This window comes from Belonocnema kinseyi, chromosome 1, assembly GCF_010883055.1.
Source record: "Belonocnema kinseyi isolate 2016_QV_RU_SX_M_011 chromosome 1, B_treatae_v1, whole genome shotgun sequence".
Classification (NCBI taxonomy): Eukaryota; Metazoa; Arthropoda; class Insecta; order Hymenoptera; family Cynipidae; genus Belonocnema; species Belonocnema kinseyi.
This window is the reverse complement of record NC_046657.1, coordinates 179644548-179662705: the sequence shown is the minus strand read 5'-3', so window position 1 is coordinate 179662705 and position 18158 is coordinate 179644548. Positions and strand designations below refer to the sequence as shown.

The 18158-nt window shown below is 31.7% G+C and overlaps 1 protein-coding gene across 1 annotated transcript in view; it reads left to right on the top strand.

The window, feature by feature from the left end:
• LOC117169321 overlaps nucleotides 1-18158 on the top strand; it is a 136071-nt gene that overhangs the window by 102592 nt on the left and 15321 nt on the right. Inside the window, exon 3 of the mRNA XM_033355648.1 lies at nucleotides 9179-9290. Within this exon, the coding sequence (XP_033211539.1) occupies nucleotides 9179-9290 (112 nt within the window). The remainder of the gene's footprint in view (nucleotides 1-9178; nucleotides 9291-18158) is intronic.

The window sequence follows — 18158 nt, the reverse complement described above, 5'->3', positions numbered from 1 at the left end:
GTCATTTTTGGCATCGGAAAGCAGAACTTGAATTCCAAAAGTTTGGTTATGATTAACACGCTGGCATTGCGCTGCTCCAATAAAATCGTTTACAAGTACATAAGGCATTGCTCCGGTATCAAAATTTGAATAAACAATCAAAAACTCTTAAAAATGACGGCAATGAAACGATATTCATGTTTATTTTAATTATAAAAGTGTAAACTTCCGACGATAAAATTCCCTCGTGGATACAAAAAAAATAACATTCCGAAAAAAGTAAAGTTTATAATTTATAAATTCGTCCCTATCTTAGAGAGTCACTAATTTATAAGGTGAGAAATGCATTATAAATCTCCGTTTTCCAAATCTAAATATTTCATTCACAAAAATGTGATTTATAACATTTTTAATTCACCCACGTGGTGTAATGAATCGCTGCATTTGCGTGCGATTCCTCTCGAAGAAGATAGGGATTCGGATAAAATTGCGATTCAATGAAAAAGATTACTTACCGCTTTTGTTTTCTGGTGAAAAATTTTCGCAAGGGATGCATCCTTTTTTAATAAATAATCGTAAACGAGGGCTGAAACGCCGCCTTCTGCCGTGGAAGCCATGACGGTGACGCGTGAAGTGGAAATCTCAGGAACGTGAACCTGCCGGAACACTGGGAAATATTTTCATTTTTGTTTCCCGGCCCACTGCGCATGTGTTGCGAAAACCAATGAGATTTACCATTCCAGGAGAAATACGATGTTTTCTCCTAGAGCAATAAATCCCATTCGCTCGGTCCACGCATGCGTACTAGTATTCAAAACCGGATAGAAAGAATGTCGCTATTTTGTTTTTGAATTTTCATATTATATCTCATGACTTTGGCTCGTTGCGGGGGAAATCTAGCAGAAGGTTGAGGCTCTTTTACACCTTTGGTCGGCTGGATGACGGCCGACAAACATATTACAATTTTCCGGTAATTTCCATGTAATGTATAATATTACCAGAAAAGTACTATTGAAATCTAGTAATATTTTATATATTTTTCTGGGTATTTCAAGTTGTAACGTCACCTGGAAAGATGGCTGCACGCCGAGGGTCGATAGGCAATGATAGTAATTGCATGGGACGAAACATTACTAACATTACTACATTCTCATCATTATAATTAAGAAAGAATCAGAATCGTCCGAAAATTCACACCTTAGTTTTTCAATGGATTATCCAAGTTTTTAAACCCATTGAAGTATCGAACATGAAAAGTTTTGGCGAGTCTGTCTCAAACACGATAACTCTCTAACAATGGACAGATAAAATCGAGCTTTGGCACACTCTTTTTAGGTCCTGAAATAAATAAGAAATTCACTAATTACAAAGATATTATAAACGTAGATGCGGTGCGAGCTTAGTTACCCGCCATAAATATAGACGGCGCGTCCGGCAAAAAAAGTCACTTCCCCTCTACCCACCGCTCAACGTAGATAGCACCAACCCATATAGTTTGCCAAGAGCCACTTGGAACGCTGTAAGCAACTCTCGGCACACCTTTGAGGCGCACTGATGGTAAACTTAGCTTGGACAAGAACCATTTAAATTAAAATTAAATTGCCAACATTTCATAATATCGTAAAATAACCACGCTTTGTAAGACATGGTTATTTTAATAGATACCAGAGAGAAAATTAAATGTATAATTTATATTTCTGTTTCATATATTTTGTAATATTTCTAAAGTTATTTGATTATTTCCAAATATATCTTTGTTATTTCTCATATTTTGATATTCTTTTATAAGTAACAATTTATTTACTTCACCATATTATATTTTTATTCCAACAGATAAAACTTTTAGTGCAATATCTATACATTGTTCTTTAATATTATTGAGTGTTTATTTTTATATTTGTACAGTTTGCAATTTCTACAAATATTTTAGTCTATTCGACTAATGAATTTCCCGTATGTATTTTTAAATTTCTTAATTATTACGTTCCGATCATTGACAATGAGTGAATGGCAGAGTAATAATAAGTTCATAAATCTATAACTGCGCCCTGGGTAAAACCTGTATTTGGTGTTAGGATTTCTCTACTTTGAACCAGAAACCTTTGAACCCTCAGAGCAGAAGCTAAAATATATATATAAATAAAAAAACATGGGTGAATTTATTTGACTAAGAGAACGATTTGGTGAACATGTCCGTTGAAATTTCTCAAATGTGATTTTTTTGGGCCCCAAATTAATTAAAACTTTTAACACAATACTTCGAAATTTAAAATTCATTAATTTTCATGATATGCATGTCAAATTTCATGAATTAGGAAGATTTATAATTAAGAATTCTTTACTTTTAATCTTCAAAATCATGACAATTTATATGAATTTTTATTTTATTTTGTTATTTAATTAAATTTAATTAATATGTTGTTAGATTTAAATTAATTCATTTATTTGTTATTTATTTTATTGACACATCATTTAAAATTCAAGAGTTTCTGATTGCAAATATTCTAAATTAAAGAGTTTTAAATTGCAGATCGTTAAAATTAATGAATTTTCCATTGCAAATCTTCAAAATTGAACTTTTCAAACAAAAAATTTATATTATACCTTTAAAATATAAACCTTGAAAACTAAATAATTTGAAATTCCAAATCTTCGACATTTCAAATCATGGCAGTACTCAGAGTACAGATATTTTTTACATTCTCATCAAAGAAGTTATTACATTTATGTAAAATTTTACGTCTGGACACGAAATACAGGTTTTTACGAGTGTTTCTGCCTTTCCATATGCATGTTTGTTTGCGAGTATAATAACTTTTGAAAAAATAATCTATTATATTGGCCGTTGGTATACTCTTTAAGTGTCAAAAACTGAGGACCAAGTTCATTGGCTATTTTGGGTGAAAATTCAAAAAGTTACAGAATTTTCAAAATTTCTGAGATAATTTTTTTCAAGATTTAAAAATCCCATGTACGGGTATTCGTAATAATTGGAAATCCGAACAATTTACCTCATAGAATTCTTTTGATAAAAAGAATATTACCCGAATTATAGCGTTTTCAATCAATTAAAAAAAATACCAAAATGAAAATTGTAAACTAACCAGCGCGAGACTTGAAAAAAACCTCGAGAGAAGAAAAACGTTGCTTTTTGAGAGCCCTACAAGATTATCATAACAACTTTTCACATTGTTTTGAATAATCGAAACTTCAAATTTTGAAAGAACCAAAAATAATGAAAAATCATAAATTTAATTTAGTGATCAAACTGTGCAAGATGCGGAAAAAAGAAGAAAAATAAAAAATTGTGCACCTTAAAAAGATCCAAAAGTTTTTTATCAATTGCATTTTGATACGAAGGGTAGTTTTTGTATTATTCGTAAAGAAACAACATTAAAAATATATGATATAAGTGCTTGGACAAACGACATAAGCAATGAAAAAAATAAATAGATAAAAGTTGTTTACCTTAAAAAGAGCTAATGAATGTGTTATTAATCTAAAATGCTATTAACAATTTTTTGTGTTATTAATGTTACTAATGTCGCAATATTTCGGAAATCTGAACATTTTCTTCGAGACATTCGATAAGCACACATAAGGAGAATACATACATAAAGAATACATAATAAGGAGTAAATGAAAACAAATTCACGAATTGGATAATGTTTGGATGAAACCAGACATAATCAAGGATGTTCAGAAATCATGAATTGAAATTCACCTATAAAGCACCAAGGTTCAAAATGTCATTCTTTGACTATCGCAATTTTTTTATAATTATAAAATGTCATATAAATAAAAAGTTAAACTTTACGTACCAAAAAAATAAGTAAGGACAGAAGATAAACAAGGCAACCTCGCAATCCCTTTAATGCATGTTTGTTTTCTTTATTTTACCATTTGTTATTTCTCAATTTTTTAATTCATAAAAAATATATTTGTCAATATTTTGGTGTTAATTTAACAAAGATTGTCCAAATGACAACATTTAATTTAGATTGTGTCAAAATATAAATGCAATAACAAAATTATTATGAACTGAAAAAATCTAAATTTCAAATTGGATAAGCACGAAATTACAATTTCTCTTTAAGATTCAAAGCTAAACTTCAAATGCAAACGCATTTTCTGGTAAAGTTTAGCTTTTCAATTTTCACAACACTCATCTTGGGAAGGTAAATACAAAAAATAAATACGTTTCCGGTTGAAAGCAAGGTCCAGTAGTACAGCTTAAACTATTTGGAAATTATCTTCTTTGGGCAAAAATTATAAGCCCTTTTTATAAATTATTTTATAAATAGCTGTTTCCTTTATCACGAAATTACAAAGAAAAAATCAGATTTTATAATTCTTTTCACTTCTTTCTACTCCAAAATAGTTATTAGATGGAAGAAAATTGTTTCTTATACCCAAAAAGTATTTAAAAAACAGTTTTTAAACAACTTGAAAAAAAGTTCAGAGGTTTAAATTGTTCAATATATAATAAAAACGCTATAAATAGAAAATGTTATTCTACTTTTTCATGTTTGACCAAAAAGTATTCAATTTTAAAGGCTATAAATTACTAATGTGAAAAATAAGTAAAATATTCTTATAAATTTTTATTTGAAACAGGCTGGAGCTAGAACGGGAATTGACGGGGATTTTGTGAGGCTGGTGAATTAATTTTTTTACCCGGAAATTTATGAATTTTTAGAAAAGAAATTGGTGCAAGTTTGGTTTAAACAGTTTTTTTAAATTTAATCAAATTGCTTTTTTCCTATTATATCATTCAGTTTACAGTATGTAATTCGAAAATCTTTCACTTCAGAATTTTCCGTTTAAGTTTTAAAATTTAAGCGTACATTTTTCAATTTCGAATTTTAGAATGCAGTTTTGAAGACCTGGAAAATTGAAAATTAGAAGCGTTTCAAATTTATAATTTTAGATGGAAATCGTTTTTAGTTTATCAACTGCGAATATAAAGTATGATTCTTTTTCAATTGAAGTGGACACCAAGGATTCACGAGTGAATCATAATTGATTTCACAACACGATTCTAAATTTGTTTAAAATTGAAGAATATTCCAATTTCAACGTTAAAAATTAAACTGTTTCAATTGGAAAGTCTTAGAAGTTAAACAAATGGAAACTCGCGATTAAAACTTTATAACCCATTTTCAATTGAAAATAAATTCAAAATAAATAAACTGTATAAATTATAATGATCTAAAGTTTATTTTAAAATATACTTTATGGAACATGATATTTTTTATGAATGTTTCAGTGCAATTCTGTTCGTATAATATTGTTTGCCAATGCAAAACGTAATCTGGCTTGGAACTGTCGTCTTAAAATCTAAAAACCGAAAGAACAATTATCCTATCACTTGGAATTATAATTATATTTTTATAAAAACGTTATTCTGGACAGTTTACAATATTATCGAATTTGAAAATTCCCGAATAGTAAAACTCCAGGTCGAATTCCGTCTAATGATCAAATATACAAACTAGAAAATTCCCGAATTGCAGAAATTGAGAAAACAGTTTTGTGATCAATATTATTTATTTAATAAAAATACAATAATCAAATATTTTTATTACAGACATTTTGTTTGATGTTTAATTTTTTTTTTAATTATTGTTTTAATTCGAAAGCGGATTGCCGAAACAAGTGAGTTCGCACGTCCTCTTTGATGCGGCTAGGAAAACAAATGAAGGTAAGCCAGCAGCAGCGCAGCGCTCTACACGCCATGGCATGATCGTGCGCGGCCATGTGTATATACTATAAGCAGCGAAGCAAATGAAAAGTAGCAAAAAGTAGCACACCTATGCTCAAGTGCACATCCTAAGGAAGACATTCATGTATTTTAGAACTCAATATATTGTGTTATGTCATGCTATGAGCAATCGGAAGCAGGTGCTCTGCTGTATAATCTTGTTCTACATTCACTAATAATATGATTGTATTAAATTGCATTTGACAATTCCAGATTAAATTGACTTCAGAGAAAGTTTACACTTTGATTAATAAAATAAATGTAGGTAGGAGGTTTGAAATCGATTTCTCGGAATAAAAAAACGTATTCCACGAACGTCAGTAGCATTACTAATTTCAGCAAGGTTTTCTACTTTGTGCCTATATCGTCGCAACAAAAATTCATCAATCAACGTATAATTGTCGTCAAAAATACTTCAGTTCTTTCTCAGTTTAGTAGTCCATTTCATTTTTCCGAATTCAAGAATCGACTTTTGGCCACGAAATCGGTTTTTCTGGCCCACTGTGGAGTGGGGTGAGTTAATGAACCCTGTTAGGGAGAGCCACCGTGCGTAGTAAGTGGCGAGAACCTTGAAGTACAGTGATATCTAAACATATACTATACAAATCCCGGCGCCTGTACTATTAAAAATGAAGTTTTAAACTGACTCATTGTCTGACATCTCTAAAGACCGTTCTGATATCACTATTACAATTATTATCATATATTATTACAATTCCGAATTAGTAGATTCTGCCATGATCGGCCAAGCAGGATTAGTGACACTGAATTTTTGTCACGTTACAATGGATACCTCGAATTCATTAGTTAAAGCAATCAATTTTACAGAAATAAGTTCAAATACCTCCATGAACTTCAATTAAAACCAAAATGTTTTGACTCCTACTTTAGAAATCAGTACAAATGATTCTTTTCAAGAACGTAATTTCATTCTTATGGAAACCTTGACAGACATGAACTTAAACGTTTGGTTCGATTACGAATATAACTTATTGAGTTTTGCGTAAAGTTGTATAATCGGTAGTAGAAAAAAATCCAGACTTGTTAGAAGACAGAAAACACGGCAAGAGATAAAGTGACGAGAAACGGACTTCACTGTTGAGGAAAAAAGAATTAATTTAGTCGGTATTAATATTGAACTGCAGCTGGGAAGAGTGGAACAGGCTACTATTGATAATCAAACTATAGTGCATTTAACAGCCTCCTTTAAAACTATATGAGAATTCTCACCAGTTGAACTGGTGAGAGGTAATTTCAAAGCTAATAGAGTAGCACTTTTCGCTTACGGACGTGCATGACATCTGACCGCAGCAAGAAGTTTGGATTTTAAAAAAGCTAATTGTGTCTGTTGGAACGTGAAACCAAATTTTGAAAAATGCCAATCCCTTTGCCGGCTGAAAAAAACCTGGGTATGCATGAAACCTAAACGAACTGGGCCTTTTATTGTAATCCGCGGCACGCTCATAAGAAACATAATAATTGCAATTGTGCACACTTCCCCGATCTCTAAAACTGTAATGCTTAGAAAAAAACTGGAATGTAAAAACTTTATTTGTTCTACTTTACAGGTTCGGAAGGTAATAGATTTTTTGTATTGATATTGGATTAAACTCACTTAAATTTTTACGCAAACTTCGTGGATTCATTTCTATAGGCTTATCCGTATTTTTTTTTTTTGGTCTGGGACAGACGCTATCTGGTAGCGTACGATCGCTCTTTTGAATATTTAAAGAAATATGTTTTTAATCTACATACAGAAGGTAGCAGCAGGCCTCCAGACGGTGAGCGAATCCCAAGCATTCGTTCAAAAAATTTCATATCAATTTTAAAATGCCAACGTAATTGAATGTTATACTATTTTATAAGATGCGTTTAATAATGTTATTTAAAAAAAGTTCAGTGTTGTTTTACAAAAAACGAAGTTTGCAAAGAACGTTAAAATGAACGAAAAATATGTGCTCAATTCAAATGTACATATTTTAAAATATTTATTTAATAAAAACTATAATTCTTTCATTTGGGGCCGATTCCACTAGCTGTGATTAAATCCATGATCAGATAATCATGATTATTTTTTAATGAGCGTTCTAATCACGATTAACTTTTGGCGCATTCCACCATGACTTTTGAACCTCTGGTAAGCCAACCTTATGCTCGGTGCGCAATAAGTCTAGTTATGCTTAAGTATCCGGGGGTTTACCTAGCTTATGCGCAATGAAAGAAGCCTCTGCCATTTTACAATGACAGTTGAATTTTACCAGAGAAACGTAAAATTACACTGTTTCAAAGTGAGGTTAGGGGAATTTTTCTGTCTGCATGTGATTTTGAAGTATCAACGTTAACTTTCAACCATTGCAATAAAATTATCATGTTAATCATTGGTATTTTTATGTCCACTGATTAATGCGGTAATTTTAAACTACTTTTTTTACAGTGTATATAGTTGTTAGTCTCACTTTTTTCTTTTATTCGATTTACAATACCTATCCGTTCTATAATAGCCTCTTCCTTTTTCCACTGTGCAGTCTTTCCTCTAGTGTTCTCTTTATCTACCTGTGTTATCCTTTTGAATGTCCTTCATATGATCGATTTAGACCACCATTTTTCCCGCTCCCGTTGTACCTGTCATACCTGTTATCATATTTACTCTTTCTTCAATCATTACTAAATATAACTTGATTTCTATGAAAATCATACCAAATGCTATTTTTACTCTGGTTTTGATCATTTTCCCTATTCCATTCACTCCTATGCTCACTTCTTACTTTGTTCCACACCCTATTATGTATATTTATTTTACTATTTTTATTCTCATTCTAATTATCATGGTCATTTGTTTCCCTTTTCATTCTTGTCTCTTCATTTCGCCTACTATTTACATTATTTGAAATTGGTTGGTTTTGAATATTTTGAACATTAGTTAAATTCAAACTCAAATTTTTCTTTCTTCTTCTTTGTGAAATCTGGTTTATCTTTGTCTTGAACTTTTCCGTCAACCCTTGAATTTTTTTCGTGGGGTGCCATTTTGGGATGTTGATTTTTTTAGTTTTTAATATGGCATGCTTTTTAATTCCAAATAATTCAAACGAAATGCAAGTTCAAGAAAATATCTGACACATTCTTATTCTGATTACACAATTGATAAATGAAAAATATCTAGGTTCTAATCTTGGTCATTAGTTATAATGTTTGGGGTTTTCCAAATGACAGGAGAGAGTAAAAATTCAAGTGAAATCGCACAATTGAAATCGCTCTGTCAGACAAATCTACTTGTAATTAAACTGTAAACTCTGTTCTCTTGTTGATAGAAATACATATTGTCATTATTGTTATATAATATGGTTAAATATTATATATTATTATCGTTATTATTGACGTATTTTTACCTTTTTGTTTCTTGAAAGATACGTAATAGAATATTTATTTTGCTTTCAGGTGGTTTACACGCAGCATTTTCCGGAGAAAGCGCTAGCCGGTGACTACGAGTTTTCTGGGTCTTTTTTTGGCAGAAAAATGAATAACAAGGGAAAATTTACACTTATTCTATGTAAGTTGATTTAATATTGTTGTTTTAAATTTAGGTCATATACTACTGACTCGTATTTAGATTAAAATAATGTATCAAGTACATTAAGTGGATGTAAATGTAGAAGATCAACACTTGTCGAAGGAGCAAACTTTTGGTTTTCTCAGATCGTCAGCACTTAATTCAATTAGAGAGGGCATTATTTTTGCATGCTGGAATGGTTTCGTTTCTACGTTTGTATATCGTGATCGTATTTAACGTCAAGAAGGTAGCCAGCGATAGGTGCAGAGCATGTCATGCACACTGAATATCCAGAAGACATACTATGCTGGTTTCCTACTTACGCGGGAATGATGGATCTCTACAGACATAATGCGGCCGTGAGAATGATGTACTACCATCCTTGACGCTTTTAAAGTGTTGGCCGCGAACCTACCATGCCAAACGCTCCAAGCGAGATACAGTTATTTGTCAAAAACGAGGTGCCAAATTTTCTGAAACTACGATTTTCCGACAAGATACTCAATTGCACAATCGCGTTTTGACATTGTGCTCAAAGACTTTGAGCAATGAAGTATATTCTTGATTTAATTTTCGGCTCTGGTCGACTGTAACATCACAGCCAACGAGAAGGAAAAGGAGGAGGGATATCAAAGCTTGTACTAAAAATATTCGGTTAAAGTAATTATCCTTATAATTGGAGCTGTTAAAGATGCAAAACTATCATTGGTTCGCAATCTTAAAGCTATACCCGAGCACCAAAAATATGCCAAGGCACTTGTGAGATTGCTTCAGGTAGCTCTCATCATTGTGTCACTTCGTATCATTAAGATAAACGAGGGTAATAATTGGCAATGAATGTTTCCATATTTTTGTTTGAGCTGTTTTTCATATACAAAATAATGTAAGTGGTACCGCTCGCCAATGCATGTCACACCGGTATATTTTTTTTCTTAATAAAGTGAAAAAATAAATTACATATTAAAATTATAGAGGGACTGATTTATTAAAATAATAGTTTAATTTTTAAAAATATAGCCGAGTAAATTTATATATTTGATCTAAAACTGAAGCGATATCTTTATTTTTTTTATTTAGCTCTTACGACCATCGTACAAAGACGACTGGGACTCTCTGGTCCCTTCGTGCTACGCGAACACCAGCGACACACAGTGACGCATCGCGTCACACATCCACCCATACACACGTCCGCAGGGCCGTATCGGTGGAACACTTTCTAACACTCCCTCCCTCCATCGACCTATCTTAATTTTTAAACAATAAATTTTAACTTAAATAATTCTTCGCAGTTTACATGTAATGAATCTTAAGAATATACATTAAAATTTAGATTCATATAAATTTTCTTACATCCACATCTTACGTTATCGTTGGAAATTGCCGATAAAACGTGCAAACTCCGATCAATTGTTGTAGTTGCGTACGATCATTGGGTATGGGAAAATTCCGAATCGAATCTAAACGATCCTGAGGTTGCAGCACCCCAGAGTGATTTTTCTAATCTTAGCATAAAATTTTGTTTTTTTAAGATTTTAAATATTCCGATTAATTTATTCAACTGATTAGACAACAAACTAGAAGTAGCTATTAACAAATCATCAACATAAAGAGCCGAAGAATCGTTAAATTGATTTTTCTATGTTAAACTTAGTACCCTCCTAAAAGCCGAACCCGTCCTTTTTATAACAAACGGGATACGACAGAACTGATACATCCGCAAACAATGCAGAAAAGCCGTATATTTTCTAGAGTCTCCGTTCAAAGTTATTTGCCAGTAGCCATTTGCATGATCAGTCGTTGACATAAAACTAATACCATGAAACTTTTGCATGATTTCATTGATTAGAGATGAAGATTCATGATCAGCTTCAATGATCTCATTAATAAATCGATCATCTAAGCAAATTGTAATTTTTTTACGATGATTCTAAGTGGATTGCATTAGGGACTGTTGGAAGGCTCGGTTACCCTACATTTCAGCATTTCCTGGATTTCCTTATCAACTTTCTCTCTATAGGCAAAAGAACGGGGTACGTTTTTGTCACTACAGTATTATGGGGTTTTACGTTGATGTGATATTCGTAAACACCAGTACTTACATTCTTCGCTGTAAAAAGTTTGTCAAATTTTTAGATTTTTGCTATAAACATCTCTTTTCTCCAACCATCCAGTTCCGTAAGTTAAACTGCAATCGACTGTATACCTTCCACGAAACTTGAACATTCCGTTTTAATTTCACTTTCTGAAGAATGCAAATTATTTAAATGAGCAACAAAATTATTTTCTTCTTGGAACGATAAATCAAACTAAGTTTACTATTAAGTATCTGTACATAAACAATGTCATCAACCACTGACGTCACGACTCTCTCGGACGAAAGTCAATCGAACGAAACTAAAGATTTGGGTAACGGGTTACCATTTACAACGAGAGATTTATTTTCATAATCAATGATGGCACCATATCGAAGGAACTAATCATTTCCCTCAATGACATAATTCAAGAGTCGGGGAACTACAAGAAATGTTGTTTGATAAGAATTATTTCCGATTCTAATACCTATGAAAACTTGTTTTTTTATTGTGGTCGGTTTCTTTCCGATGGCAGTTAATAAAATAACATTAGTCACCGGAATTTCATTTAGACACCCAGTAAATTTTAAAGAATCATAACACTTTTTAGAAATACACGTTAATTGACATCCAGTATTAATCAAGGATGGAATTGGTACATCATGCATAGATAAAATTAATGTAGGGAATTGTGACACCCGCATATCAAATTGTGCATTTTTTACTATCTGGATTATCAAGCACATGATTCATGACATTACCAAAAAAATCGTATGGATACTGGCGCATTGTTGAATCATGAGACAGTGCGCCAATACTCAGTTTAAAGACCCGTTATGATTGTTAGAGTATAGATTTTCCGGTAATCCTAGATAAGGAGGGGGAACACTCATATTAGGCGTACGAAATTAATCAGTATCTTGTCGAGATTCAAAGTTCACATCTGTTCCATAATTATTCAAAGTTAAATATTTCCCTTCTATTGATATAAATGCGTGGTCGAGATATACGAGTAATACGAGGCAATGAAGGACCACCTCTCAACCTTGTATTAGTTTGAGTCATGAATCGTCATGAACCAAAATATTCAGATAAAAGTGATTTAAAAAAATACATACACTATACAAAGATGATAAGACTTCAATCTCTCGAGTCCCTGTTCGAGCGCCATTTTTAACATTTTACAGCTTCAGGTATGAATTCTTGTTAGAAGATAAGAATTGGATGATAGCAGAAATTGAAACGTTATAAAACGCCACGCTGAAACATACGTTCAACTTTCTTTTCAAATCACGTCTTTCATCTTAAATCATTTACTCACACACATAACAAATTTACCATATGGTTAATTTCCATTTTTTGCAGGCAAATTAACTCACTCAAAAACGTGGCTTTTTCTACTCTTCCACCCATTTCTTTTGTCACTAGACAGTTCAAAAGCTGACTGGCGTAATTATAATTCACAATGAATACATTATGATCGCTGCGCTAAATATTCGCGCCGATATGCGCAATAGGCATTTTGAAGTCCCGTCCGTCTACCTTTAACATTGAAATGTGCATTTTATTGCAGACTATTTATTGATATGTCCAACACAAAAATAGACTCTAATAAAGCTACGTTCGTTCAATGAAGATTGTAATTAAACATTTTTTTTTAGTGTTTAGTCGAAAAGAAAAATGTAATATATATCTTTTTGGAGGAATCTGGGATGATTAATGAAATGATCACACGCTATAAGTTTTCACTGAGCACTTTATTTAGCTCTTACGACCATCGTACAAAGACGACTGGGACTATCTGGTCCCTTCGTGCTACGCGAACATTATCTTCTTGTGCATTATCTTTTCATGAAATCTTACATGTCTAGTTTCTAAAACTTTTCCTGTGTCAGGATGCCACAGAATGTAGCCTGTTATAGTGCATCCTACTAAGAAGGATTTGATTGCTCCATGAGAAAATTTTGTTTCTGTTTTTGAAACTCTAGAAAAAGCTATGTAACCAAATCTTTTAATTTTTTATAAATCACAATTGGTTCCCGGAGCAAACTTCCGAATCGGAGTTTCATAATCTATTGATTCATGGGGTGTACGATTATAAATGTGTATCGCTCCTCAGATGCTAATTCCCACATACTTTTAGGTGAGCCTGAATCAAACGTTAGACCTCTAATTTTTTCTTGCAATGTCCTGTTGAATCTTTTCTGCTGTACCGTTTAATTTCGGTGTATATGGTGGTGAAGATTCTGCCTTTATACCTGTTTTTTCGATCATCTGTAAAACTTTTCCACCTCTCAACTCTTTTCCTTGACCGGATCTGATGTAGCATACTTTTTCGTTTTTCCTAGAAAATTATTTGTAAAGCGTAAAGATCTCTCTAACTATGTGCCTGTTTCGTCCTTAGTTTTCATTGAGTATGCTTTAGCTAATTTATAGTAATCATCTATAAAAACGGTTATGAATCGTTTTTGCCCTGGGTGTGCTGTTGATTTTATTGGTCCCATGATATCTGTGTGTATTCATTGTAATTGTGTAATGGCTCTATTTCTTTCTTCTTTAAATGGCAACTTATTCATTTTTGTCATGATGCATATGTCGCAGTCTAAGATACAATTTTTTAATCTTATGTCTTTGAGTATGTCATTTCATTTTTGTAAATGTTTTAAATAATCAAGTGTTGCATGCCCTAATCGAACGTGCCATAGCACGTTTATTAATCTGATATATAATAAACCCTGACTTAATCTGATACACTAGATATTTTTATTCTCTAATGTATCAGTTTTGCACATATTTTCAATTGATTCTATTTCATCAAATTCTGCTAACTGTAAAATCTTTCTCTTAAAGATTAATTCCTGAAAATCTGATTGTTTCTTTGTTTTGATCGGTCTCATTTCTGAACTTTCTCTTCCTTCTTCATAACAACCTCTTTGTTGCCTCCCAATCGCAGACACATATTCTATTGCTTTTGGTTTTGTTTTGATTCTTCAGAAGTTGATGGTTTGTGTATCTTATTATGTGCCTTCGATTGTTTGGGTTGTTAATTATTTTTCTGGTTTACTAATCTGGCTCTTTAGTTGTAATTTTCGTATTCTAAGTTTTGCGATTCATCTGATATTTTTTCAACTATAAATATAACTCTCCAGTTCAGTTTTTTATAGTTGCCTACTAACATTTTCTCTCTTGACTCTTTGTCAAAATCTTTTTACTTTTTATTATCTAAATATATACTTAAACCGGCATCTACAAAACGTCCAAGCGATATTAAATTTTCTGCTATGCTGCTAGCTGCGATCACGTTGGTTAATTTGATCATTTCTTTTGCTGATGCGCTTGAATGTAGAAAACGGTAGCCTTTTCCGTCTATTTTAATGTCTACTAACTTATTTTTCTTTGCGCTTTTTATTACTTTACCGGAATACTTTGAAAATTGTTTAAGAATATGCCCTTGTCTATAAATTGATCACTCGCTCTCCAATCAGCTATGAATGTGATCTGATTGTTTTCTTTTGTGTTTTTTACTATGTCCGTATTATTTATTTGTATACTAGTGCTTGCTAAATTACCTGTTATATTGTTCTTTGACGGTTTGTGTTGTTTCCGTTATTCTTGTTTGCTTTTGTGTTGTTTACTCCCTCCCTCTGTTTACAATTTTGTCCTCTACTTCTAAAATTTCCTCTATATCCTCCTCTAAAACCTACTCTAGATTTTCCTCTTGGCCCTCCTTTCTAAACTCTCTAAAATCATCACTAAATTTTTGTACCCGTCCTATTAATTTGTTAACTCTAGTGACATACCTTGTATATCTGCTATGTCCTCTACCTCTAGATCCTGATGCTCCATGTTGAACCACAAGTTGAATACCTTCAACGGACACGAGTGTGCTTTGTGGCCTTATTTGTTGTATCTACCATATAGCATCTATCATTTAGCTCCGTCTGCCCTTTATTTTTGTGTGTGCTGTGTTTGCTCTAATGTCCTTCTTTTTCTCTATATCGGCTTGTTTTTCTCCTTCTAACTGTGATAAAAATGATTTTATTTCGTCCAGATTAATTTCTTTAGAATCAGTTTGTCGTCTATCAAGTCTGCTGATCGAAGTTTAGGTATGGTCTCACAAACTGCCTGATAAAAGGCTGATCTTTTTTCTTGAACGGTTAATGGAACGACTCCCTCGCAATTTTCATAGATTCTAATAATTCAATCGAATTTTTAATAAAAATCGAAAAAAAATTCTTTTCAATACAATTTTAATTGGTATAGCCGTGTCATTACCGATGACTGTGTAACATTTGTCTCTACTCTTTTAAATTATTTTAATTTTTGTAAAATTGTGTTAGGTTCTTTTAGGTTTATTATAATTTTGTGATAGTCTTAATCTAAGTGGTTTATAATAATATATCTGATAACACCTTTCCTTCTTATTACAGTTTCCTCATCTAAATCTTGTGATCAAATTATATTTGAGTCATTTACATTTAAAAGATTGTCATTAATTTAGATTGTAAGTGATCCATCCACAAATTTAAGTTTGACATTGTGGTTAGTTTTTAATCCCGTTTAATATGTGTTTCAGTTGTTTTGTAGATTTCTAGGGACCTTTTTAACACGTTAAAATTTTCCCTAATTTCATCTCTTACTTCTAGATTATTTATATTATCCAAGCTACTTCGTGTTCAGTTTTTTCTTTTTCTCTGGAAGTCTAATTTGTTTGATTGGAAGGGAGTAGATTTATTTTGTTTATCTATACTAATGTTCATCTAAATGACCTCTGAACATCTAGCCCTCTGTTTTTCTGCGTCGGCGAAAGCTTCCGCAGTTGCCCTTAGGGCACACTATAGGTCAAATTGCATTTTTCTTGTTAAATATCTAACCTGACGAGAATGAATAAAGATAACTCAACACATTAAAAAAAAATTGCATGTTACGCGGATTAAAAGAAAATATGTAAGAAGGCTGACATTGCTTATTTTAGGGTTTGAAGTAAGTGGTAAAGTTGAGGATGTTTAAAAAATCGACGACCTTTTGCTTTTCTTTTTGCTGAATCTCAAAGAGAAAACATGATATCGCTATAAATTTTTTTTTTTTAATTGTAGTAAATTTAATGCAGAATCAGGAAAAATTATTAGGATACCATCAATCCCTAAATTAAGAGTTGAAATAAGTGGTAAGTAGCTAAAAATCAGAAAATTCGCTGAAAAACTTTGTAAAGGGTTTTTGTGTGTGGTAAAAACGATTCTAGTAAGCATTTCTTCAAAACCCTCGACTTTATGGATGGTCTTCCGCAATTATTCGAAGGTGCATTCGAAGGTATATTCGAAGAAGGCGTTTGCAAAACCTTATTACTATAAAAATTTTATTTAGAAAATAATTTATTATAACTTGTAATTTTCTATTGATAATCAAGTAATGTTTATTATACTTTTATAATGAAAATTTTGTTTTTGCACAATACTCTTTCTTATTTTAAGAATTATTCTTCCATTGTTACATTCCCAAAAATTTATGATTAAATTAGAAAATATTATTATTTTGAAACCTTTGATTAAAAAATGTCGAATTTCCATTTGGAAAATTTGATTTATATGGTTGCATGCTGTGTTGGTTTAGATACCTCGGTCTAAGTTGTCTTTGTTGGTTTTGATCATAATTTTGTTTTTGATCTTTATTTTCCTCTTCGTTTTTTATATTATTTTGACTTTGATTATTTTCTGGTTCGTTTTTATTTTGATCATTTTTGACATTATTTTTATCTAAAATGCTTAATTGCTGACCTCTAATTTTAGATTTTGCCAATTCTGTTTCCCATTCTCGCCCTAAGATTTCTATTTCTGAAAAATTTGAAAAAGCATTTTTGGAAATGTACACTTTATACTCAATTCTCAAATTTTCGTAAGTTTTTCTTAATTGCCATTCTAGGCTAGGACGTGGCATTAATTTTTCGAATAACTGTTTAATTTCTGTAACAGAAGCATGAATGTCTTGGTCTTTTTTCTGGTTGCAAAATTGTATTTTATTTTTAATTAATTCAGTATATCTTTCGTTTAAATAGGTTTCTTTAAAATTTTCAATGAATTCCTCTAACTGTTGCCAATTATTTTTATTTACCTGAAACCAACTTAATGTTTCTTCTTCGAAAACAGCATCTAAATTTTCCAAAATATCTTTTTCGTTAATTTTATATCCTCTTTTAAATCTCATTAAATTATTTAGGTAATAAGTTGGGCTATTCTCTGTGTTGTTTTTAAATTTAATGGGCCAATTTGACATTATTTGGAAAGGGGTTTGTATCATTCCGAATGGAAACAGAGTTGCTGGAATTTCATTCATATTATTTTCATTCATTTCTTCTCCTTCTCTATCGGTCTCTCTTACCCTAATCATTCGACCTTGCGTTTTTCTTTCGTGATGTGGCAAATGCGATTTTCTTATAATTGATTGCCTTTGCATCGGTCTCGATAATGAGTATTCGTCCCCTTGACCGCTACCCCTGTTTACTATTATGCTTTTTCTTGCACCTGCTAACGAGTGCCTTTGCTCATTTAAATCTAATTCTGTTTCTTCGAAATGAACCGTATTTTGTACATTTCGTGATTTATTACTTTGAGAATTTAACTTTTGACTTGAATTTAAAATTCTATCCATTTTATCGTTTAAATTTTTAATTTCTTCTAAAAGTTCTTTGATTTTAATCTTATCACTTTTATTTTCTTCAAAATTTATTAATTCTTGTGCCTCATTCCAAAATTCATTATTATTTTCTATAAAAGAATCAATTTCAAAAGTTCTATTATTA